Source organism: Herpailurus yagouaroundi, unplaced genomic scaffold (assembly GCF_014898765.1).
Source record: "Herpailurus yagouaroundi ecotype Mexico unplaced genomic scaffold, PumYag 196, whole genome shotgun sequence".
NCBI lineage: Eukaryota > Metazoa > Chordata > Mammalia > Carnivora > Felidae > Herpailurus > Herpailurus yagouaroundi.
Window position 1 is genome coordinate 13,847,275 of NW_024412427.1, and position 27,211 is coordinate 13,874,485.

Here is a 27,211-nt window from a genome sequence, read left to right on the forward strand (position 1 = left end):
TGCCTGATAATTTTTTTTTCCTCCATTTTACTTGACCAGGCATCAGCATAGAGAGTGAAAAGATCATTTTTTTTCTGCCTAGTTATTGGAAGGGGGGCCAGGATTTTGTGTTCTAAATCTTGGCCTTCTTTTGCTACTGGGGAACTGAAGAAAGTATGTGTGTGCATGTGTGTGTGTGTGTGTGTGTGAGAGAGAGAGAGAGAGAGAGAGAGAGAGAGAGATTCAGGGGCTGCCCTGAAGATTGCTCTCCACTCCCCCCATCTTTATTAGAGAGGCCCAGGCACAAGGAGGGCGGCTAGATTGGATGGTCTCAGGAGGAATGGGATGAAGAGTTTAGCTTCAAGTTTAGGAGAGGAGTTGCCTGCCATTTGGAGGTGTTGAATCTCCACACAACCAGGAGAAAAGATGGGGGTTCGGCTCCAAGGTGTTTGATAAAACACCCTGAGGTGATAAGTGTTTGGACAGGATTGCCAGCATGGAGGTCATCACTGTGGAGACAGCCACCATGGCTGTGGTCCTGGGACCAGCAGCCTTTGCCTCCATGTTGGGTATGACAGCCCCGGTGAGGAACAGTTCTCCAGTGCCCAGGGCCGTTCAATGAACGGTTAGCAGAATTCATCAGCAATACCTTGAGCATGAGAAGGAAGAGAAATGAAGATCATCATCATCGAGTAAGGATCAAGTTCCTCCTCATTTACCAAAATCATGGGGTCCTAGTAGGATCAAGTGGAGGAAGGCAGGAAACCCCAACGACAACTGCCATTGGACATCTCACCAGCTTCGCAAGTGGTATCTTGGAGCTGAATTTAAAATGTATACACAGGGGTGCCTGGGTGGCGCAGTCGGTTAAGCGTCTGACTTCAGCCAGGTCACAATCTTGCGGTCCGTGAGTTCGAGCCCCGCGTCAGGCTCTGGGCTGATGGCTCAGAGCCTGGAGCCTGTTTCCGATTCTCTGTCTCCCTCTCTCTCTGACCCTCCCCCGTTCATGCTCTGTCTCTCCCTGTCCCAAAAATAAATAAACGTTGAAAAAAAAATTTAAAATGCATACACAGATGGGGCACCTGGGTGGCTCAATCGGTTAAGTGTCTGGCTTTGGCTCCGGTCATGATCTCACAGTTTGTGAGTTTGAGCTCCGCATCGGGCTCTGTGCTCAGAGCCTGGAGCCTGGAGCCTGCTTCGGATTCTGTGTCTCCCTCTCTCTCTGCCCCTCCCCTGCTTGTGCGTGTTCTCTCTCTCTCTCTCTCTCTCTCTCTCTCTCTCTCTCTCTCTCAAAAATAACATTAAAAAAATAAAATAACATACGTATACAGAAATAAAGCATTTCCTGAGGTTTGAGTGTCGTGGAGTATTCAGAACTGGTATGTGACTATGAACGTATTAAAGAATTTTAGAAGAAACACGCTCACTAGCACCTGTTTCATGGAACACGGCTTGAAGCAGGACACAGTTGGGGGATATACCAGTGTAGGGGTTTCTCTAGCACCCAGTTCCTCTATGGGAGCCTCACCACACTTTCATACAAACTTGGCCTCATATTGCCTTTCTCAAGCCAGAGGCCCTCAGCTGGATGCTCTTCCTACCTCACTGGGAAAGTGAGGAGAAGACGTGAATCCATGGAAGTCAAAGAAGCCTGTAAAAGGCTGTGATTTTATTGGCTCTCATTTTTTCTACCTTCTTGTATTATTAACCTCACAGGTTCGAGGGAGGACCAGCTGAGCTAAAGTAAAAGTACCTAGGCTATGTGGGACCCTCTGGGAACTTGGTCCCTAGCACTTCCCACCCCCTGCCCCACTGTGGCTGCGGGGACTGGGTGGCCTCTCAGGAGCTGAGAAATGCAACTTTGCAGATTTCAGAGGGTGGGTGGTACAGGTCTTAGAGAACTGGTCAGGCCAGCCTGTACCGTGTGGGAGGCATTACAAAGGCCCAGGCTACAGTCTGTTCTCTTCGGGGCGGGTTCTGGAAGCTACCACACAGTTCCCAGGGGCCAAGTTGGCTCTCTGACCAAGGCCTGCCTCTTCCCCTGTCTCTTGGCCTCTTCTCCCACAGTGGCTTCTGCTTGCTGGCTGCACTTACAGCCCCTGCCCCTTGCTTCCCACTTCCCTTAGCCTCGGCCTGGTTTCCCACCTTAACAGAGAAGATCACCATACAACAGTCACGTTCTGGGGTCAGAGAATGTAGGGGTTCAAGGGGAAAATGGAGCTTAACTGACAGAACTCTAGGTCCTGGCACTTGATGATCTGAGAACAAATCCACATGCACGCACGTACTCAAAAATACACAAACACCCACCCACCCACCAATTACACATCTGTGCACAAACAGCATCCGACTATAAACCTTCTCACACATAGAACATTCAAGTACTCACATGCACAGAACACACACAAAGAACTCAGGCACGCAAATTATACACAAAATACACAAAATCTGAGCATGCACAGCTATGCACAAATTTACACATATGCACAAGTACATATAAACAAAATGCAGTGCAAAGATAAACTCAGATGCCCAAGTATAGATGTGCTGTAGCAATGAACCTATCTCTTTCCATTTCTCCTTATCTCAGTCAAGGCTGTTTCTCTGAACGGTCCCAGTGCTTCTTGCCAATCTGTCTAGGAGGCTTCATAAAGGGGCTTATGAAATATCGCAAAGAACTGTAATAAGAAGGGGCCTGGAATCTCCAGGGTGGACCTTGTGGTCTGTTACAATAATGACAGCAGATACTTCTATTGTGGTGGGTAAGTGTCAGGGGTCTTACGTGTATTCACCAAATGCTTTGTGCCTATTCACTCATTTGGTCCTCGTTAACAACCTACAGAGCAAGCACCGTTGTTACCCGCATCGCATAGCCAAGGACACAGGTTCAGAGTTAATTCCTTTTTCCGAGGTACTACAGTCAGGAGATTAACTTCAGGATACAGGCTTGTCAACATCCTGCGAGGCCGTCTCGTCCCCCGTGCTGAGTCCTGTAGCGGCTGAATAACATTCTCAAGGACACGCAGGCTGCCCAGTTCCCAGCCCCGGACCAGGAGGAACGCCTGGGTCTCCTCTGCACTTGCTGGATGTTCTCTCCTTTTACACCCTTTGTGTTTATGCTTTTCCGGCTACAATGAGGCCTTGTAATTTCTCCCCGGAGGGAGAAACAGCCTCCTTGCTAGTCTTTGCTTGCTTGACTCTACCCTGGCAATTATCTTCAATATGGGCTGCTGGAGTGATTCTTCGAGGAAAAAAAAAAATAAAAATCTGACCATGCCCCCACAGTCCTCTCTAAAAGATCTAACTATCCCCTGTTGTGCGCAGGCTGGATTCCCAAGCCCTGAGCATGACATCGAAGGCCCCGCATGGGGGTGCCTGGGAGGCTCAGTCGGTTAAGCATCCAACTCTTGACATCAGCTCAGGTCATGCTCTCACGTGAGTCTGAGCCCCGCGTCGGGCTCTGTGCTGACAGCTCAGAGCCTGGAGCCTGCTTCGGATTCTGTGTCTCCTTCTCTCTCTGCCCCTCCCCCCCACTTTCTCTCTCTCTCTCTCTCTCTCTCTCTCTCTCTCTCTCTTTCTCTCTCTCAAAAATAAATACACATTAAAAAAATCAATGAAGGCCCCCACGTGATGATGTGGTGCCTGTCTGTTTCCATCCGGGTCTCCCCTTCTGTCTCAGACGTTCACAACCGCGACTGTCTACTGACTTTTCTCCTACCTTCCTCTGCGGAAATTGGCTTTCCGTTGTCCATCCTTCTTTCCATCCAGGAAGCGCCTGAGCAGTTCCCTTCACCTGACCAAGTCTCAATTTTGTCCGATGTGAGTTAGAGGCTTATGATTTCCACTTCGGAGGAAAAGAAATATAATAAATATGAGGATGCAAAAATAATGATAATGAAAACTGACATAATAATAGTTAATGATTATTCAGCACCTATGAGGTGTCAGGTACTTGGTTAAGCAATTTATGCAAGTTATCCCACTTAATTCAACCAGGTGTAGTTACGATTTGTATTTGATCATAGGATACTCAGGAAATTTACCTTGCTCAAGGCCAACAGGTACCGAATGTCAGGGCCAATCCTCAATTTCAAATCTGTGCGAAATCAAAACCTGTTCTCCAATCCTGGTATTCTTGGATCCTAGAATTCTCTTCGGTCTTCTTCTCCTGTCATAGTTTCTGAAGTTCTGCCCGAGGTCCAGTCCTTATTCAGCTTCCTGAGATGCTGGGCTGAAGGGATACAGTCCACGCACTTTCTCTACACCCTGGAAGGACTTGGGTTGCTTCCCCATTAGATCACTTCTTATAGGTCAAGGTATGTTATTTATTCGGACCACAGGTATTTATGAAGTTCCTGCGATGTGTTGGGTATGTCAGAGGTTGCTAGCTCCTCCCCCAATATCTGTCCTTCCCTTCTTCTTAGTAAGACTACCCCTGAATGTTAGCTAGCCACGGTTGCCCAGAATAAAGAAAATATTTCCATTCTACCCTGCAGGTAGGTGTGGCCCTGTGAGTAAGCTCTGGCCAATGTACTGGAGTGGAAGCCGTGTGTGCAGATGCTGAGTCGTGTCCCTTAAAGGCAAAAGTACACAGTTCATTTCCTTCTTTCTCCTCCCCCGGATGGCTGCAGTGGGGCCTTGACGGCGGGGACTGGAGCAGCCCTCTCAGGTCATCAAATGAAGCTGCCTGTGGAGGATGGCAGAACATCAAGCCAGGGGGACCCTTGCTCTCTGCTGAATCAGGAAGCTGCTACACTCAACTCCTTGCCCAGACTTTTCCATGAGAAAGAAGTCAATGTCTGTCTTTTGGAATCCTTGTTCGGGGAGAATACCTGTTAAAACAGTTGAATTAATACTCTAATCCAGGGGAGGTTACGGGCAGTGGGGTTACAAGGCAAATTTCTGACATTCGAATGGAAGAGACAAAGATGAAGCATGTAAAACAGAATTGAAAAGAACGGATACAGGGGCGCCTGGGTGGCGCAGTCGGTTAAGCGTCTGACTTCAGCCAGGTCACGATCTCGCGGTCCGTGAGTTCGAGCCCCGCGTCAGGCTCTGGGCTGATGGCTCGGAGCCTGGAACCTGTTTCCGATTCTGTGTCTCCCTCTCTCTCTGTGTCTCCCTCTCTCTCTGCCCCTCCCCTGTTCATGCTCTGTCTCTCGCTGTCCCAAAAATAAATAAAAACGTTGAAAAAAAATTTAAAAAAAAAATTAAAAAAAAAGAAAAGAACGGATACATCCATGCAGGTGGTGCATCAAGGGCTGACGATCCAGAGCCACTGTAGGTGGGAGTGCTGATATCTAGGGTGACTAGGAAAGGCCTGTCCAGGAGGTGACCTTCCAAATGAGACTGAATGATAAACAGGAGCCAGCCATGGAAGGTCTCAAGGGAGAACAAATAACAAAGCTAAAGCCCTGAACTGGGAACCAGATTGGCGAGGTCAAGGCTCGGAAAGATACGCCTATGTATCCTTTTGTTAGAAAGCTGAGAATAAGTACTTTTTTTAATTAGGAATTTCTTGATGTATATTTATACATTCATTAATTAGTTCTTTTGGTCTTGAAAGGCTTAAGAGGCTCTAATTTGCCCGTCTCCTCCCACTATTGGCACGGGTGCTGGCCAGTTTCCCACATTCTCATCTTGTGCTTTGCCACGAAATCTGCTACACACTGTCCTTTGGCCTGGCTGATCTCATATAAATCCTCTCCTGCTATAATTCATTGCCCACAACCCTGCCAATAAAAGCGAGGCTCATCCCTGCTGCACAGAACACTATTTCTATCCCCTGCAGCACAGCCACCTCCTTCTCCTGTGACCTGCCAGCCATGAAGTTACTTCTGTTTCTTCTCATCTTTCTGGCCATGGAACCGGTGGTCTCAGGTAACTTGGGTCCCTCTCAAGTGTCTGGGATCGTGGTCATGAACTTTTCACTTTCCTCTCCTCTTCACTGCGGGCAGCACAAAGCTTTTCCTCATTTGATGCGGCTTTGGGAGGTTTCCCCATGATCAGCTCACATCCACATTTTTCCCTGATTCTTTTTTTTGCCAAGGTGGTGGGATGGTAGCTATTTGGAGCATCTGACACTTAAGGGCAGGGTAGTATTCTGGTGGGACCTGGGAGACAGCTTAGGGGTGATGGGTTGGGTGCAGACTGGGGACTTGTTGGGGGCTTTAGGACATTAGATTAGAAGCTGATGATGAGTTGTGATGGGGAGAAAGACTTGGGGTTGGAGTGGTAGGGGGAAGATTAGGATGAGCTGGAGGTGAGGTATTGGGCTTCCCTGATGGTTTGGAGAGGGCTGGGGAGGAGATGGGATTTGGGGTTGAGTGGAGGTGGTGCTGGGGGTAGACTGGGGCTTGGGCGGAAGCTGGGAGTTGGTAATGAATAGTGCAGGGTGTCTGATGACTGCTGCTCAGAACTGAGGTTGGTGACTTGATTAAATTTGGGTTTGGCTTGGAGTTCAGGCTCGAGGGGCATTGAGTTGGGTAGGGCTCAGCATCCTACTTAAAATTGGACGGGGTTTTGAATTTGAATTGGGTGAATATGGTCAAGGAGGACTGGAGACTGAATTGTGGCTGGACCCAGGGCTAGTTGAGCTGAAGTTAGGGCCAGGCTGTTGATAAAGAGCTGAGTCTGTTGAAGTGTGGATGAATCCCCTCCATCTCCTAATCTTATAGTTGTTTATTTCCTTTCTCATCATTCCCAAGCTCCATTAAGGAAGGATCTTCATTGGCAGCAAGTGATCCCAAAGTTAGGAGTAGCAGGTTGGGGGATAGGAAGACAGAGGGTGGGATGTCTGAAAGCCTTGGATCACCCAAGGTTGAAACAATTGTCTTGGTTCCCTCCCCTCTCAAGATCGCTTCTCTCCTTTCCTGGGACTGTGTCCAGTGTTACTTCCTCAACGGTCTCCCCTTCTCCCCTGTCCTGTTCCTCCTCTTGTCTTGCCACTTGAGGGATACTAACATCTGCTTAATGGTTGTTCCTGGGCCCAACAGCAGAGTGTTGGATGAATGGACATTGCCGGTTGGGGTGCAAAAGTGATGAAGACAGTCTCATTCGTTGCTCAAATCGTAAATGGTGCTGTGTCCTTAGTCGTTACTTAACAGTCCAACCAATGACAGTTGAAAGAATACAGCCCTGGACCGTTCCTCCGATGTCCAAGCAAGTAGAACATAAAGCCAAACCTGGCAAAAGAGGGAATATAAATGGATATCGTGGATAGAAATGGCTTTGTTTCAGGTTCCTTAGCTCCCACATTCCATTAAAAGTCACAAATCTGTTTCTTGTGGGCGTCAATCATGAGGAATGATGCTCCAAATGGATTGAGGGTGGAGGGATGGCAGGATGGGGGTTAAGAGGTAGCAGAGGGACATCACCGGGGCTTGGACGCAGCAGTGGGGTGATGGTTCCTCATCTACCAGCTGCAGGAAAGGCTACTGGGTCGGGAGTGGACTGAGAAGTACATCTGGGAAGCCAAGAGACTTAAAGGCACAGCAGGTCCTGAGAGAGGGAGAACCCTTGGGCGGGAGAGTTGGTCCATCCTGGGGGTGAAAGGCTGGGGGTTGACATGGGCTGATTAGAGCCCAAATCCTTGGGTTTCTAGGGAAATTGGCTGAGATGCCTTTTGATCCTGGAGATCCCACAGCGCCAAGGATCAGAGGGTTTCCAAGTGCTAAAAACAGATAAAGCACATGATTTTACCCATTTATAAATGAGTTTGTTCACTATCCAGTTGGTCTGTTCTGTCATGGATTCAGTTATTCAGTCCCCTCAGCCTTGCCACTTACCGCTGTCAGACTCTGTTCATATCCCCTTCCAGGCTTCAGCTTCCCCACCTGCGAAGTTGGAACCATAGACAATCTCAAAGCTCAGGATTGTGGGAAGAAGGAAGTGAAATAATGTAGCTCACAGTGCCCAGTATATCGTAAGCCCTAATTAATGTTAGCTATTACTATTATTGCTCATTGATTTCTTTAAGCATTTAAGGAATATGTGCTGTGTGCCTTCCAGCTGTGTTAGACTCTGAGGGAGACAGGAACCTGCCTCATTTAATTTAGGCTGGGAGAAGACCAACCCATGGGGAACATTCAAGAATTCTGATCGGGTACCTAGAGGACTTGGGTGTCTTCCCGGCCTTGTGGTCTCAAATCCTATTCTCTGGGCCCCATGTATCCAATACAGTTGTTCACCCCTGAACTGTGTTCCCTGTAGTGAGGTCAGAGACCAGGAATGTTCTGTAAAGCGTGGTTCATGACATGAAGACAGAATAAGTTCATCCTGACCCTTGGAGATAATTTGCTCTCAGTTCAATGTTTCTGCTCTTAGACTCTGGGAAGAGAGACACCTCTTCCTCTGATCCTGGTCCTACTCTGGGTGTCTTCTGATTTAGTCCCTCCCTATGGGGTTGAGAGTTGATGGGGGCAAGTGGGATATATCCATTTAGAGAACTTGTCCTCCTCTCCTTCCAAGACCATGCTTTGAGCACCTGGGGCGTGGAATTCCCTCCCAAAGAACCCCCCGTGCTGTTTCCAAGGACCACATGGGCTTTCCCCAGCTCCACCCCTGGAAGGTAGGGCCCACTGTGTGTGCAACTTAGGCAGGACTGCAAACACTCCTGTTTGCAGGGGCAGTGGGCCAGCGGGGATGTTCAGGCTGCACTGTCCATGTCTTGCATGAAAGAGTCCTCACAGTGTGGGGCAGAGTTGGGGATGGGAGAGAGGAGAGAGCTGGGCTGTGGACTGAGCCAGCGCCCCTCAGGCCGCCATTTTCCTGCACAGAACTCTGAAGAATCCAAGAATCACAAATTCAAATCTGCCCTTTCAGGTCATTATGAAGGGCTATTTAAAAGATCTTTTTTTTTTTTTTTTAATTAAAAAAAAATTTTTTTTAACGTTTATTTATTTTTGAGACAGAGAGAGACAGAGTGTGAACAGGGGAGGGGCAGAGAGAGAGGGAGACACAGAATCGGAAGCAGGCTCCAGGCTCTGAGCCATCAGCCCAGAGCCCGACACGGGGCTCGAACTTACGGACTGCAAGATCGTGACCTGAGCTGAAGTCGGACGCTTAACCGACTGCGCCACCCAGGCGCCCCTTTTTTTTTTAATTTTTAAAATGTTTATCTTGGGGGGGGGAGGGGCAGAGAGAGAGAGGGAGACACAGAATCCGAAGCAGGCTCCAGGCTCTGAGCTGTCAGCACAGAGCCTGACGCAGGGCTCAAGCCCACAAACCGCGAGATCATGACCTGAGCCAAAGTCAGACACTTTGACCGACTGAGCCACCCAGACGCCCCATGAAGGGCTATTTCACAAAGGGCCACAGGATAGATTTTATTTATCTCACTTGTTAGCTTTATTCATAACTGTTAAATATGCAGACATATGATAGATGAGCTTCCATTTGCATTCCTGCCTCAGGACCCACACACATTAGGGTTGTGTCTGGAATCTGGATCGTGCTCTGGTGCACAGCCCATCTCCAAGCTCGCTGCAGAGGCAGGGGCTGCGTAATCTGTGTGTCCACATGCTCGACGCCTGTGTGATCTGGGGAGACTCTTAGGCTGCCCACCAGAGCTGCCTGGGCCCTGGGTGAGACCATCCAAAATACTTCCTCACTGGCTTCTCTGCCTCCAGATTCTCTTTGCTGCAGTAAACATGGGAATGCAGATACCTTTTTGAGATCCCGTTTGCATTTCCTTTGGATATATACCCAGAAGTGGGATTGCTGGATCATAGGATAGTTCTATTTGTAACGTTTTGAGGAAAATCTTGTTTTCCATTGTGGCTGCACCAATTATATTCCCACCAACAAGTGCACAAGGGTTCCCTTTTCTCCCCACCCTCATCAACTTTTTATTTGAACTTATTTGAACTTTTTGTTTTGAAATACTTATTGGTTCATAGGAGGTTGCAGAGATAGTACAAAGAGAGGTCCTACGGACCTTTCATACAGTTTCCTACCAAAGATTATATTTTATGTACCATAATACAATACACAAACCAGGAGACTGGTATTGTTGCAATGTGTGCGCATACTTCTATGGCATTTTCTTGCAAGCACAGCGTTGTGTAACTACCACTGTTATCAAGATACAGACCCATGCTATCAGCATAGAGATCCTTCTCCTGCTACTCTTTCAGAGTGGCACGAACTCTTCCCTGCCTCCACCGTCTGTCACTAACCTTAACCTTTGGCAACCACTAATCTGCTTATCTCCCTAATTTTTATCATTTAGAAAGTGTTCTATAAATGGGATCATATGTCATCTTTTGAGATTGGCTTTTTTCTTTTTAAGAAAGCATTATGCTCTTGAGATCTATCCAAGTTGTATGGATCAATTTCTCTTAATCTTTAAAAAAGGTCATTTCTTTTAAAATCTGAGTAGCTGTAGCCAATGCATTAAGGCAAGAAAAATAAATAAAGGCATACAAGTTAGAAAGGAAAAAAATAAAAACTGTCTGTATTTGCAGATATCATAATGGCTTCTGTAGAAAATCCCAAGGGATCTACAAAAAAAAAAAAAAATCTAGAACTAATCATTCAGTTCAGTAAGGTCCTAGGATACAAGATAAACATAAAACATTAATTGCATTTCTATATACTATCATTGAATATGTGAACACTGAAATTAAAAATACAGTACCATTCACAATCACTCCAAAAAGTATAAAATGCTTAGGTGTATACCTAATAAAACATGTGTAGCAAGTGTATGCTGAGAACTACAGAATGTCGATAAAAGAAAGAAGATCTAAATAAATGAAGAGACATACCATGTTTATAGAGTGTAAGATTCAACAAGCAAATATGCCAATTCTCCTCAAACTGGTAGGCACTCTTGACACAATTTCTATCAAAATCCCAGCAGCATTTTTGGTAGATAGAGACAAGATTATTTTGTCTACATCTTGTCAATGGAGAAAGACCCACAAAGGAATGAGAACAGCTAAAACAAGTTTGAACAAAAAGAATAAAGTCAGAGGAAGCATGCTACCAGATATCAAGACTTCCATGGCTAAGGTAATCAAGACTGTGTGATTTTGGTGGAGAGACAGACATATGGACCAATGGAACAGAATAGCAAACCGGGAATAGGTCCACATGCGTACAGCCAACTGATTTTTCACAAATGTGCAAAAGCAATTCAATGGGAGAAAGATAGCTTTTTCAACAAATGGTGCTGGATTAGTGAGACATCTGTAAGAAAAGAAAGAAAAGAGAGAAAGAGATGGGGGGAGCGGGGAAAGAACCTCAATCTAAACCTCACATCTTATACGAAATTTAACTCAAAATGGCTCATAGATTTAAACATAAGATGTAGAGGCGCCTGGGTGGCTCAGTTGGTTAAGTGTCTGACTTCGGCTCAGGTCATAATCTCACGGTTTGTGGGTTCGAGCCCCACATCAGGCTCTGTGCTGACAGCTCAGAGCCTGGACCTTGCTTCAGATTCTGTGTCTCCTTCTCTCTCTGCTCCTCCCCAACTCGCGCTCTGTCTCTGTCTCCCAAAAATGAATAAACATTTAAAAAAGTTAAAAAGCAATTAAAAATAAACAAAAGACGTAAAAGTATAAAACTTCTGGCAGAAAACATAGGAATAATCTTTCAGGCCTAGGGCTAGGTGAAAAGTTCTGAGATATGAAAAGCACAATCCACAAAGGAAAAAAAAATTAGCAAGTTGGACTTCATCAAAATTCAAAACGTTCACTCTGCAAGAGGGCCTGTGAATAGGATATACTGAAAGGCAAATTGCAGAAATATTTTCAAGCCACGTATCTGACAAAGGACCTGTACCTAGAATACAGAAACAACTCTCAAAACTCAACAGTAAAAACCAAGCCATCGAATTAGGAGACAGACAATTCATCAAAGAGGGCATACAGATGTCAAATAGGCACACGGAAAGATGTTCAACATCGTTAGCCATCAGGGATATGCATATTAAGATGATACGATATGGGAATGCAAGCTGGTGCAGCCACTCTGGAAAACAGTATGGAGGTTCCTCAAAAAACTAAAAATAGAACTACTCTACCACCCAGCAATTGCACTACTAGGCATTTATCCACGGGATACAGGTGTCCTGTTTCGAAGGGACACATGCACCCCCATGTTTATAGCAGCACTATCAACAACAGCCAAAGTATGGAAAGAGCCCAGATGTCCATCGATGAATGAATGGATAAAGAAGATGTGATATATATATATACAATGGAGTATTACTCGGCCATCAAAAAGAATGAAATCTTGCCATTTGCAACTACATAGGATGGAACTGGAGGGTATTATGCTAAGTGAAATCAGTCAGCCAGAGAAAGACAAAAATCATGTGACTTCACTCATCTGAGGACTTTAAGAGACAACACAGATGAACATGAGGGAAGGGAAACAAAAATAATATAAAAACCGGGAGGGGGACAAAACAGAAGAGACTCATAAATCTGGAGAACAAACTGAGGGTTATGGGAGGGGTTGTGGGGTGGGGGGATGGGCTAAATGGGTAAGGGGCACCAGAAATCTACTTCTGAAATAATTGTCTAACTAATTTGGATGTAAATTTAAAAAAATAAAAAATAAAACAAGTTAAAAAAAAAAAGATGATATGGTATTCCACTACATAATTATTAGAACTGCCGAAGTTAAAAGCAGTGACATTACCAAACACTGGCAAGGATGCAGAGAACATGGACCTTTTACACATTGCCACTGAGAAGGTTAAGTGGTAGGGCAACTCTGGAAAACAGTTTTCCAGTTTCCTTTTAAAAAACAAAATATACACTAACTGTGTTACCCAGCAAATGCACCCCTGGGCATTTAATCTAAAGACATGAAAATTTAGTTTCAAAAACTTGTAGATGAATGTCCATAACAGCTTTATTTGCCTTTAAGGGATTCTTTAAAAAAATTTTTTTACATTTATTTATTTTTTTTTAATTTTTTTTTCAACGTTTATTTATTTTTGGGACAGAGAGAGACAGAGCATGAACGGGGGAGGGGCAGAGAGAGAGGGAGACACAGAATCGGAAACAGGCTCCAGGCTCTGAGCCATCAGCCCAGAGCCTGACGCGGGGCTCGAACTCACGGACCGCGAGATCGTGACCTGGCTGAAGTCGGACGCTTAACCGACTGCGCCACCCAGGCGCCCCTACGTTTATTTATTTTTGAGAGAGAAAGAGATAGAGTGCAAGCAGGGGAGGGGCAGAGAGAGAGGAAGACCCAGAATCCGAAGTGGGCTCCGGGCTCTGAGCTGTCAGCACAGAGCCCGACGCGGGGCTTGAGCTCACGAGCCATGAGATGATGACCTGAGCTGAAGTCGGATGCTTAACAGACTGAGCTACCCAGGCACCCCTTAAGGGATTCTTTAAAAAAAAAAAAGACTTTATGCTTTTAGACCGGTTTTAGGTTCATAGGAAATTTGAGAAGAAGGTACAGAGATTTCCCACATATCCTCTACCCTCACTCATGCACAGCCTTCCCTATTATCAACGTCCCTCACAGAGTGGTACATTCGTTACAATTGATAAACTCTATTGGCACATCATTATCACCCAAAGTCCATATTAAAAAAAAATTTTTTTTTAATGGTCATTTATTTTTGAGACAGAGACAGACAGAGCATGAGCAGGGGAGGGACAGAGAGAGAGGGAGACGCAGAATCCGAAGCAGGCTCCAGGCTCCGAGCTGTCAGCACAGAGCCTGTCATGGGGCTCAAACCCATGAACTTGGAGATCATGACCTGAGCCGAAGTCAGATGCTCAATTGACTGAGCCACCCAGGCGCCCCACCCAAAGTCCATATTTTACCTTAGGGTTCACCCTTGGTACTGTACTGTGGGTTTGGACAAATGTATAATGACATGAATAGATCATTCCAGGATCATATGGAGTAACTTCACTGTAAATCCTCCAAATCCTCTGTGCTTTGCCTCTTCATCTGTCTCCTACCCCAACCTCTGGTAACCACTGATCTTTTTATTACCCCCGTTATTTTGCCTTTTCCAAAATGTCATACAGTTGAAAATCATACACTATGGAGCCTTCTCAGATTGGCTTCTTTCACTCACTGATGTGCATTTAAGAGTCCTCTGTGTCTGTTCCTGACTTAATAGCTCATTTCTTTTTATCACTGAATAATAATCTCTTGTCTGGACGGACCACAGTTTATTCGTCCATTCACCTACTGAAGGGAATCTTGGTTGTTTCTAATTTGGGGTAGTTATAAATAAAACTAAAAACATCATGTGCAGATTTTTTTTTCATGAAGACTGGTTTATTGGTGGTAGTTAGTATAAGTCAATAAATATTGATCCTCAAAGAAGAACCTAGTTATTTATTGATTACTGGTCCATAGAGATCTGAATGAAATTGAACCAGCTGCCTGCTGAGATGATACACGGAAGTCAATGCTGCTTCTTGGGAAATGGAGCCACAGCTAGCTGATATATAGCATCGGCTGTTCCACCAACTGTAAGCATCACAGTGGCTCTATACGGGAAGACATCAGCTCTCTCTCTACCAGAAGACATCAGCTCTTTCTCAACAGGGAGACATCAGCTCTCTCTCTACAGGAAGACATCAGCTATCTATACAGGGAGACATCAGCTCTCTCTCTACAGGAAGATATCTCTCTCTACCGGAAGACATCAGCTCTCTCTCTCTCTACAGGGAGACATCAGCTCTCTCTCTACAGGAAGATATCAGCTCTCTCTCTCTGCAGGAAGACATCAGCTCCGCTACCCTATAGATGCACTGGAATTCCATTATCCTCCTGAAGCTTTTGTTTCTCTGGGCTTGATTTTCAAACTGCCTGTGTGAAGCAGTTCATGTGCAGATTTCTGTGTAGACATAAGTTTTCAAGTTCTGGTAAATACTAAGAAGCACAACCACTGGATTGTGTGGTAAGTGTATGTTTCGTTTCATAAGAAACTGACAAACTGTCTTCCAAAGTGGCCGTATCGTTTCGCATTCCCATCAGCAGCATAGGAGAGTTTCTGTTGCTCTACATTCTTCCCAGCATTTGGTGTCAGTGTTCCAGATTTTGGTCATTCTAATAGGTGGGCAGTGGTGGCACATAAGTATTTAAAAAAAATTTTTTTTTACATTTATTTATTTCTGAGAGACAGAGAGAGACAGAGCACAGGTGGGGGAGGAGCAGAGAGAGAATGAGACACAGAATCCGAAGCAGGCTTTGGTCTCTGAGCCGTTAGCAAAGAGCCCGATGAGGAGCTCGAACCCACAAACGGTGAGATCATGACCTGAGCCGAAGTTGGACACGCAACCGACTGAGCCACCCAGGCACCCCGCACATAATTATTTCAGCCCTTTAGGTTTTGACTGTGCTCCTTGACTCCTCAGATCTATGTTAGTATTGCCACTATTAAATGGAAATTAACTATCTGTATTTTTTTTTTTTTTTTTTTTTTGGCCAGGCAGACATCACACTCTTCGATGCATGGGAAACATGGGAATCTGTAGACCCTCTTGCAGAAAGTCTGAACAACCCTACCTCTACTGCTTAAATTATCAGTCATGCTGCCTCCAGTCCTACATGAGGATAAGCATTTCTGGCAGAGAGACGAAAAATGACTGGAGTCAACAGAATCGCTGGCCAAAAATACCTTGAGTGCTGGTGATCAACATCTTCAAGCTGCTATCAAGACCCCTTATTAAAATTCATGCACCTGCTACCCTTGTCTGTCTTTTGTCCATTGGAAATCACGGCGAGAGATTGGGTTTTGCATGATGAGGTATCTGTCCCATTGTGGACCCAGCTCTGTGGGAGAGAAAACTGGAGTGACAAGAAGAATCTAGAAAAACCACGGACGATGGGGAGAGAAGGTCCTGAGACCACTGAGGGAGAGTTGAAGCGTTTGGGCAGAGCCAGGACTTCAACTGTGCCATGGAGGGCTCAGAGGGGGATCAGAGTTAGTGGGATGGATGCACAGGGCAGTGGGTGGGCGTCTTGTAGACAAGCATGCCTTCATTTATGGAAGAATTTCCTAACCAGCTGCTGTAGTGTGAATAAGTTGTTTCTGCCAAGGCTTCAAGTCGTGAGGCTGGAGGTCTGTTTGGTGATTATTGAGGAAGGAATTTGAATATCACATGCTGTTGTTCTTTTTGATGAGTGTCAGGGACTTTTTATTTTTTAGAGAGCGCGAGCAAGTGGGGGAGGGGCAGAGAGGCAGAGAGAGAATCTTAAGCAGGCTCCACACCCAGCAAAGAGGCCGCCAACGCCACCACGGGGCTCAATCCCCCGAACCGTGAGATCATGACCTGAGCCAAAATTAAGAGTCAGACAGTCAACCGGCTGAGCCACCCAGGCGCCCCACTTCAGCACTTTTAATCCCTGAAAGTCTAGGAGGCGTGTGCCCCCAATGACAACCAACACGAGCTTTTTGAGGTAAAATTCTAATTTTACTTTTTCTGTCTTACCTCCACTCATATCTCCTTTCTTTCTCCACCTTTACTTCCAAATGTTGTCAAAAGGAGAGTAGCTACATTTACCAGGGATCTTTCTCTAGTCTCTGTCTCAACTTGTTACAGTTTGCTTTTGGGTTTATGGTACCATTGAACTGGCTCGGGCCAAGCTCACTGGCGCACTTCCTTTCTGAAAGGTCCCTGGATGTTGCTCAACTTGTATCTCACTCTGCCTCTCGGTAGCGGTAGCGTTTCCAACCACAATTCATCCTCTCCCTGGAAACTGGGTTGGCTGCTGTGACTTCACTCTTTCTTTGTTTCCCTCCTAACCTCTGGGCTGCTCCTCCCCCATTGCCTCTCGGGGTTCCTCCGCTGGCATTTGTCACCTTGCATCCCTCTGGTTCTCTCTCCTTTTGTGAGAATCAATACTGTCCACATTCCTAGGAGAAGGCTGACAGTTCTCCAGCCGTGTTAACAAGTAAATACCTTGAAAGGTTTTTAACCTTTCTCGTCTATCAGGGACAACTTGCATCCGTGAAGACACCTTGGAAAGCCAAATCATCAGTGACAGCGTTATGCTTTGAAAGTCAGACAGCCAGCGCTGGGTTCGCTTCAAGGTCTACACTTCTAGGTGGTCATCAACCCATCTCCACATCTGTAACCAACACGACTCCCCCAGGACACTCCCCGCAAATGCTATAGAAGTTCAGCACTTTGTTCTGCTTAAGAGAGCCATGCATGGCCAGCACAGCTCTCTTTTATTTAAGAAAACAATAATTTCAGCATTTTGGCTTCAGACACTGAGTGTTAATCTCCTCTTTTGACAATTCTCTTCTCTTCTCTTCTTCCTTCTATGTTTCTGCCCAGCCTCTCATAACAACAAACCTTATGATCTGGACAAAATTGGTGGTTCTGGACCTCTGTTTCTGTCAGAGTAATGGTCTAAGAACCTGGATGAGCCCTCCCATTGAGAATATCTAAAATACTTTATTTAAAGTATACAAAAGAACTTTTTATGCATCCTTGACCTTTTCTGCTTTTCTGAAGGCAGTAACTGAAACTGGCTTCTGTCTTGAAAGCATTTGCTGCATCAGGTGAACTTGAACTTGATTTCCATGGCTTTGGCCAGGGTCAGGCGTAGGCCAGGGAGAGGAGACAGCGCCCAGGGTCTGAAAAAATGGGAGTCCAGGAGAAGACTCCTACATAAGTCTCAGTCCTGAAAGTGTTACACATGCTGTGTAAGGATAAAACAGATACAACGGGGTGCCTGGGTGGCTCAGTTGGTTGAGCGTCCGACTTTGGCTCAGGTCATGATCTCACATTTCATGTTTGAGCTGTACATCGAGCTTGCTGCTCTCAGCTTGGAGACCGCTTTGGATCCTCTGTCCCTTTCTCTCTCTGTGCCCACCCCCACTCGTGCTCTCTCAAAAATAAATAGACAAAACAAAAAAGAATAGCCGTTCTTTTAAACAACAAAAAACAAAAAAAGCCCAAAACAAAAAGATACAACTTTCCTTCTCCTTTAGCAAGCCTTTTTTGAGGAAAATTGTCTGGTCTTGAACGTTGATACTCAGTACACAGAAAAAAAAAATCTCTAGTGGGAATTTACAACCTCAAGCTGGCTCTCACATATCACATAGTTTCTTAACCAGAATTCATGGCATATGGATGGTCTGAAAAAAAAAATCAGCTTTAACTGATGATTCAGTTAAAGTTGCCCCAAAGTAGTAGTGACAAAGATGTGTGACAGAAACAAATGAAGGAGTAGACCTTTAAGTCATGACTCAACGAATTTACTCAGATTAAGCGCCAAGGAAAATGCATAAATCAGAGCCCCAAATCACAAAAGCACCAGGAAATAAGGCACCATGAATTAAGGCCAGGAGAAACCACAGACCAGAGATTCAGGACTTCACGGACTCCAAATATCAGAATTACTAGTAATAATAATTTTAAGGATAATTTGAAAAAAAATAAATTCGTGCCATTTGAATTTTCCATCGTCATGGGGGTATTACCTGACCCTGTGGAGGGGCATTTTAATGCTGGGTGGAAACGGAATATTCTAAGTGGAGACTCAGTAGATCTGGAAGGCATAAATAAACTGTAGGAGCAGGTGGCTCAGCAGGTGGCTGTGTTTTACTGCCTCTCCTACATCGCACACTAACGGTGCCACAGAGAATTCCAGTGTTTAGCTAACAAGGAGGAAAAAGGTCAGCCAAGTTTGTGAGTGGCTTACATGATGTGCTATCACCAGCCAGAAGTGCTGCAAAACAGCCCGATTTAGAAGTGCCCGAAATTCCACAGTGAGCAAGAGAAATCCTTCCTGTAGAAGGAGGGATGGTCTAAGGTATGGATCTAAAGTAATTCGTGGCCAGTGGTAACGGGTTGACTGGTGGGCTGGTCAGGGTCTTAGAAAGAGCAAGATTAGAAGTCTGGGGGAAAATGAGGTGGGAGGTGGTTGTGTGGGTTGGCCTCTCTGAAATGAGATGGGGTGCATGGCTATTTTTATGCCATCAGAGGGAGATAAATAAAGCTCTCAGTAACCAAGTGGACAAAATGACCCATCTTTTTACCCGCAGTTAGGAGGCCATCCCTACCCTTGGATGTCCATGTGTGATCGAGGCTTGGTCGAGGAAATGGGTTTATGAAGCCAGCCTTTCAACAGCTCCTATTCCAACCTTGAAGCAATTGGGGCAAAAAAGGGTCCTTATAGTTTATACGTGGGCCAGCCAATTTCCTACAGTGAGTGATGATACAGGGCTTTAGGGTCAAAGTTAGTGAGTGGTAAAATGGATGCTTTCACCTGAGACGTCCGCCGTTGTAAAGCAAGGCTTTAGTATCTTAGGAGCTACTCTTATAAATCCAAGGATTTGGAATCTTGATTGTGACAATTTTTGCTGCCACCAAGAGACAGGATGAACACAAGGGCTGCCTCCGGTATACCAAATCACTTGTTGAGAGGACAGGACTGTGGAAAGATGAGCTTTGGGACACTTAACTAAGCGGTTAAAGCTGTGCATAGGTCGCCAGCAAATAAGGGTCACTAGAAACGGGTTAAAACCTAAGAATTTGAAATTTTGAGAAAAGCACTGAGGACTTTATTATTGGAAGTACTGAAAAATTTCAGACTTCTTTACACAGCTGTTTTTATCTAGAATTACACATTGATGGAGGGTGGAGGTGGGGTGATCACTGTGGTATTTTCAGTGCTTTATCCATATGACTTAGTCCATTCCTCTGAGGACAGGGTGAGTGACAGCCAAGAGGAAGTCATGAGCTTTGATGAACCTCTCAGAAAAAGATCTGAATTTTCAGTTCCAAGTCAGACTTTTCACCTTCTTTATTCTTGGTGCTTCTTTCAAAGCAGGGTGTAGTGGAACCTGCTACAATTATATCAGTGATATCTGATTGAAAATTCTATATGGTTGCGGTAGAAGTGATAGGGACTTTCTGGCCTGGAACGTAGCAGACTGTTTTTATTATCACTTTGTCAACTTTGCAGGTTTCCCGCAGTGTCCCATTTGTGCCAGCATTTTTCCCCACCACTATAGGCTAAATAATGAAAGGAGAGACTATTGATTTTAGCTTACTGATGTGCTCAGTTTTACAAACATGACTGTATATTGGCAATCCCATAACAACATCATGGGTCATAATTAGATTCTGGCTTTAAGACTTCCAGCTCAGGCCTGGTAAATACCATGTTTCTAAAAGTCTCTTTTCCCAACCTCTTTCCTGCCATTTTTTAACTTTTCTGAAAGTGAGGTGAATACCTTGCCATAAACGAACAGAAACTTGCTAGTCACAAGGAACTATATATTATGTATCCGTGGGCCTGTTTGACGCTATCCACGTGAAGAAAGTTCGTCTGGTTATCACTGTTGATTGAGTTTCTTGCATTGGTTGTGGCCCATGTGGTTAATCACTTAAAATATATATTCAAATGAATATATAAAATATACCGGTAACAATAAAGTGAATACTCATGTGCCTGTATTCTCATTAAGGAACAGAACATTACCGCATACTTAGAATAGTGTAGGTATTCCTATGTGAGATGCTTTGTTCGCTCAGGTATTAGGGAAGTGCTTCTTCGACTTTGTAATGTGCATAGAAATTATGTAGAGATCTTGTTAAAATGTAGACTCTGGGGGCACCTGGGCGGCTCAGTCGGTTAAGCATCCAACTTCAGCTCAGGTCATGATCTCACAGTTCATGGGTTCAAGCCCCGCATCGGGCTCTGTACTGTACTGACAGCTCAGAGCCTGGAGGCTGCTTCGGATTCTGTGGCTCCCTCTCTCTCTGACCCTCCCCCGTTCATGCTCTGTCTCTCTCTGTCTCAAAAAAAAATAAATGTTAAAAAAAAAAAAAAAAGAAAAGAAACTCTGTACCCATTCAAAGTGACCTCCCCATCCCCCTCACAGCCACCAGGCTACTTTCTCTTTGTCTCCATCTGACTACTCTGGTAACCTCATACAAGTGGACTCACAGTATTTGTCCTTGTCGCTGGCTAGCTCAGCATTATGACTTTAATGTTCACCCATATTGTAGCATGTGTCAGAATTTCACTTTTTTATTTTTTATTTTTTTAAGTTTATTTCTATATTTTGGGAGAGAGAGAGAGAGCACAAGACAGGGAGAGGCAGAGAGAGAGGCAAAGAGGGAGGGAGAGAGAATCCCAAGCACACTCCACGGTGTCAGCATGGAGCCTGACGCAGGGCTTGATCTCACAAATTGTGAGATCATGACCTGAGCCAAAATCAGGAGTCAGAACCCTCAACTGACCGGGCCATCTGGGTGCCTCTGCTTCTTTTTTAAGGCTCAGTAATATTCCATTTCATGTGCACACCACATTTTGTTTGTCCATTCATCTGTCAGTGGACATTTGAGTTGCTTCCACCTTTTGGCTCTTGTGAATCACACAGCCCTCCTGATTTTAAAGGTGAGTTCTTCTAATTTCGTGGAAGATCAATCGAAGTATTATCTTATATAAAATGTTCCAGGGGCACCTGAGTGGCTCAGTCGGTTGAGCGTCTGACTCCAGCTCGGGTCATGATCTTGCAGTCTGTGAGTTCGAGCCCCGCGTCGGGCTCTGTGCCGACAGCTCGGAGCCTGGAGCCTGCTTCGGATTCTGTGTCTCCCTTTCTCTCTGCCCCTCCTCTACTTGTGCTCTGTCTCTCTCTCGCTCTGTCAAAAATAAATAAACATTAAAAAAATTTTTTTTAATGTTCCAGAAAATAGGAGGGAAAAAGAATTATAGGTCAATTTTGTTTATAAATATAAACTCAAAAATATCCTAATTACAGTATTAGCCAACTGAATTCAATTGTCTATTAAAATACATCATAAGCAAGTAGGGTTTAATTCCAACTGCAAAGTATCATCCAACCTAGAAAATCTATCAATCTATCAATGAAACTTCCTACCTTTATAGAATTAAATAGATAAGTAATAGAATTACTCTCATTTGATGCAGAAAAATGCTTTGATAGAGTTCAATGCTTACTTATAATGAAAACTCTCAGCAAAGCAGGAATAGAGAGGATTTCTTTGATTTGGTGAAGGTTATGTATCAAAATCTAGAGCTAACATTATCTAATGGAGAAATTCATTCTTGTTGAGGTCAGGAAAACAGACATACTATTATTGCTATTGTTTATTTTTTTTAAATTTTTTTTAACGTTTATTTATTTTTGAGACAGAGAGAGACAGAGCATGAATGGGGGAGGGTCAGAGAGAGAGGGAGACACAGAATCCAAAACAGGCTCCAGGCTCTGAGCTGTCAGCACAGAGCCCGATGCGGGGCCTGAACTCACGGACCGTGAGATCATGACCTGAGCCGAAGTCGGACGCTTAACCGACTGAGCCACCCAGGCGCCCCTTATTGCTATTGTTTAAAATAATAGTGGTAGACGTGGTCAGGGCTTACAGGAAAAACAACAACAACAATAGCAACAAGCAAAAGCCAAATCACAACAAAAGCATAAGTATTGGAAGGAAAGGGATAAAATTGTCATTTATTCCAACAGGCATGATTATCACATAAAAAAAAAGAATCAACAAACTTTGTAATTAATGGGTATATCAATTTACAAGAATCAATAGTACTTGTCTACACTAACAATAACTAACTAGAATGTATAATAAAATATACAGCATGGCTATGAGGTATCTTGGGTTTTTTTTTCTTGTTTGTTTAGTTTGTTTATTTTGAGAGAGAGAGAGAGAGAGAGAGAGAGAGAGAGAGAGCAAATGCAGGGGAGGGGCAGAGAGAAGGAGAGACAGAATCCCAAGCAGGCTCTGAGCTATCAGCACAGAGCCCAGTGAAGGGCTCGAACTCACACTGTGAGATCATGACCTGAGCTGAGATCAAGAGTTGGATACTTAGCCAACTGTGCCACCCAGGTGCCCCTGAAGTATCTTGTTTTAAATGAAGAATATCCAAAACCTCAATGGGATATATTTTAAAACTCAAATAGCAGATGTGATTTTAAATGGAATGACTTAATTATTGTAAAGATTCACTTTCCTCTAAATTAATCCATAAATTTAATGCACTTCTAATTAAAATCTCAGTGGTATTTTTGGAAGACTTGATTATACTAGTTTAAAGTTTATAGTGAAGAATAAAGGCCACCAAGAGGTAAGATTTCTTAAAAAAATAAAAAGCAAGACAAAAGCTTGCCCTTCTAGACACTCACAGAATATAAAGCTATGGTATTATAAAAAATATAGTAATATCACAAGAATAAATACATCACTAGAACAGAATAGGCAGCTGAAATAGATCCATGCTTAAATGGGGAACTTAATATGCAGTAACAATGACACTATGACTCAATGGAGAAATTGATTTTTCCATTTCCCAGCATACAGTGCTGGGAAAACTGGCTCATTCCGTGAGAAAAATAAAAATGGATTTATACATTTCATCTTGTGAATGTGAAAGACATAGTAAAAAAGTTGTTAGAAAATAATGTCAAAGATTCCCTTTGAGACAGAAGAATGAGGGAAAACTTTTTATTTTATTTATTTTTTTAATTTTTTATTTTTTTCAATATATGAAGTTTATTGTCAAATTGGTTTCCATACAACACCCAGTGCTCATCCCAAAAGGTGCCCTCCTCAATACCCATCACCCACCCTCTCCTCCCTCCCACCCCCCATCAACCCTCAGTTTGTTCTCAGTTTTTAAGAGTCTCTTAGGCTTTGGCTCTCTCCCACTCTAACCTCTTTTTTTTTTCCTTCCCCTCCCCCATGGGTTTCTGTTAAGTTTCTCAGGATCCACATAAGAGTGAAACCATATGGTATCTGTCTTTCTCTGTATGGCTTATTTCACTTAGCATAACACTCTCCAGTTCCATCCACGTTGCTACAAAGGGCCAGATTTCATTCTTTCTCATTGCCACGTAGTACTCCATTGTGTATATGAACCACAATTTCTTTTTTTAATTTTTTTTTCAACGTTTATTTATTTTGGGGACAGAGAGAGACAGAGCATGAAAGGGCGAGGGGCAGAGAGAGAGGGAGACACAGAATCGGAAACAGGCTCCAGGCTCTGAGCCATCAGCCCAGAGCCCGACGCGGGGCTCGAACTCACGGACCGTGAGATCGTGACCTGGTTGAAGTCGGACGCTTAACCGACTGCGCCACCCAGGCGCCCCAATGAACCACAATTTCTTTATCCATTCATCAGTTGGTGGACATTTAGGCTCTTTCCATAATTTGGCTATTGTTGAGAGTGCTGCTATAAACATTGGGGTACAAGTGCCCCTATGCATCAGTACTCCTGTATCCCTTGGGTAAATTCCTAGCAGTGCTATTGCTGGGTCATAGGGTAGGTCTATTTTTAATTTTTTGAGGAACCTCTGTTTTCCAGAGCAGCTGCACCAGTTTGCATTCCCACCAACAGTGCAAGAGGGTTCCCGTTTCTCCACATCCTCTCCAGCATCTATAGTCTCCTGATTTGTTCATTTTGGCCACTCTGACTGGTGTGAGGTGATATCTGAGTGTGGTTTTGATTTGTATTTCCCTGATGAGGAGCGATGTTGAGCATCTTTTCATGTGCCTGTTGGCCATCCGGATGTCTTCTTTAGAGAAGTGTCTATTCATGTTTTCTGCCCATTTCTTCACTGGGTTATTTGTTTTTCGGGTGTGGAGTTTGGTGAGCTCTTTATAGATTTTGGATACTAGCCCTTTGTCCGATATGTCATTTGCAAATATCTTTTCCCATTCCGTTGGTTGCCTTTTAGTTTTGTTGGTTGTTTCCTTTGCTGTGCAGAAGCTTTTTATCCCTCATAAGGTCCCAGTAGTTCAGTTTTGCTTTTAAGAGGGAAAAGTTTTTTTAACAAAATCACCAAGCAGAGCCCATAAGACAAAAACAACAACAAAAAACACAAAAACACACACACAAAAAACCCCAAACAGGTTGGATTTTATTAGATCAGAATTAAGTATTTTTGTTCAATGAATGACGTATCATGGGCAAAGGTCATGCATAGGTATGTGATAGATTGGGGGATAATATACCCAGTGACTAAAGCCAGTGACTAGGGAATAATATCAAAGACAAAGAACTTCACATCAACAAGAAAGCGTCACCTGCCCAGAAGAAATAATGGGCAAATGCTATGAACAGGCAATTAACAGACATGGAAAGAGTCACTTGTTCATTTAGTCAACAAATGTTTGTTAAGTGTTGATTACATACAGGCACTGTTCAAGATACAGCAGGATACATCCACTAACAGAATAAACTAAATGTCCTGCTCTCAAGGAGATGTCAGTTTTTCAGGAGACAGTAAGTAAGACAGCGAATAAGAGAAGAATGTGATATATTCTTTATTTTAGATACAGTTGAATACAGATCATAAGCATTATGAAGAGTAAGAAAGCAGGGAAGAGTGGATAGGAGTGTGTGATTGGAAGAGATAGCAAAAGATCTCACTGAGAAGAACGTGAAAGAGGGAGCTCTGAGACTAACTGTGAGAAAAGTATACCAGGCAGAGGAAGCAGCAGGTACAAAGGCCCAGGGGCAGCATCTATCCTGAAGTTTTGGAAAAACCATAAGGTGGTGACCCTGTCTACAGGATAAGTTAGGTGAAGAGTAATTGGAGAAATATAATTGGAGGTTGAGATCACGAGGGTCTTGCAGCTAACTGAAAGGAAGCCGTTCTTATATTTTAATCATAGGATAAGAGAAATGCTAATTAAAACAACAGTGCACTATTACTAACCCGTGAGACTGGTAAAAATTGGTATTGGGTGTTGGCAGGATGACGGTAATATGGTGGCCCTGGTGAGCTGCTGCTGGGAGGTATGGAGATTTCCTTGTTCTTATAAAATATCTTAAGTTTATTGTTGAGAAAGATAGAGACAGCTCGAGTGGGGGAGGGGCAGAGAGAGAGAGAGGGTGACTGAGAATCTCAAGCAGGCTCTATCCTGTCAGCACAGAGCCTGATGCAGGGCTCGAACTCATGAAACCGTGAGATCATGACTTGAGCTGAAACCAAGAGTCAGACGCTTAACTGACTGAACCACCCAGGCACCCCTCCTTGTTCTTATAAATGTCACTGGGTTTTACTCACGTTCCTTAAACATAAGGGTTGGCCAAGAAAAAACACAAAGACTTTATGCTTCCTTCATCATCTCAACTATTCCGTGTAAGGGGCTGGCTCCAAATTTGTACCTCCTTACCAGAACCCTCAGCCTTGAAACTCCAGAACATGCAATATTTCCTTCACTCCCCTCATGCTCTGAGTTCCCATGATTCATGCATTGCTTTTATCAGTTTTTCACATCTGTCTCTTTCCTAGTCTCACCCCCCCCTTCCCACCAGAACTCAAAGCTGACCCAGTTGGTTCCATGTGGACCACATGGAATTGTCCCGATTGTGCCTGGAACTCCAACTGGAGAATTACTCAAACCCTGATCGCCAGAAACTTTAACAGGCCGTGTCCTAAGAGGCATATGAGGGAGGAATTCATGGAATAAAATACTTTACACTGACCTTTAACCTGGCCATTTGACTTCCAGGAATCTATCCTATATAAATCCTTGCCCAAATACGTACAGATACTTATACAAGGATGATCACTGATGAGCTGTTAGAAAAGTGGGACATTCCCAAATGGCTGTACCTAAATTACAGCTTATCTTATAGTGAGATTTCACAACTTTACAAAGAATGAGGTAGATCTTTCGGTGATGATATAGAAAGGTAATCCCAAAATACTACTAAGTGAACAAAAGGCTGCTGCATACCCATGTATCCAGTATGTTTACTTTTTTCTTTTTTTAAAACATTTTTAATTAATTTTTTTATTCAAGTATAAGAATGCTAATAATAAGTCAGTCAGAGAAAGACAAATACCATATGTTTTCATTTATATGTGGAATATAAGAGAAAAAAACCAAATGAACAAAGATAATAAGAGACAAATAAAAAACAGACTCTTAACTACAGAGCGCAAACTGATGGTCACCAATGGGGAGGTTGGTGGGGGATGGGTGAAACACATGAAAGGGATTCAGAGTCTACTGAGCATGATGAACACTGAGAAATGTATAGAATTGTGGAATCACTACATTGCACACACTGCTTTTTTCTCATAAAGCAGAAGTATTTAGATTCCTTTTTATATGACTCTGCTCATACATTGAAATGTACCTTGAGAGAGATATAACGAAGGAGAAAGCGGGATGCTTTGAAGAAGAAACTTCAAGTCCTCTCCAGTAGCAATCGCAAAGTTCTGGTCATGACTTCAGGGGACTTTAAGAAGCAGCGATTACTAAAAGCCTAAACTTTCACTATCGAAGGG

The 27,211-nt window shown here is 44.0% G+C and overlaps 1 protein-coding gene across 1 annotated transcript; it reads left to right on the forward strand.

Moving 5' to 3' along the window:
* The first annotated feature begins 5,593 nt into the window (after window positions 1-5,593).
* On the forward strand, window positions 5,594-15,656 carry LOC121012349 (beta-defensin 119). Its single transcript, XM_040447419.1, has 2 exons — window positions 5,594-5,859; window positions 15,401-15,656. The coding sequence occupies exons 1-2, from the start codon at window positions 5,805-5,807 to the stop codon at window positions 15,592-15,594; spliced, it is 249 nt and encodes an 82-aa protein (XP_040303353.1). The 5' UTR covers window positions 5,594-5,804; the 3' UTR covers window positions 15,595-15,656.
* The last annotated feature ends 11,555 nt before the right edge of the window (window positions 15,657-27,211 follow it).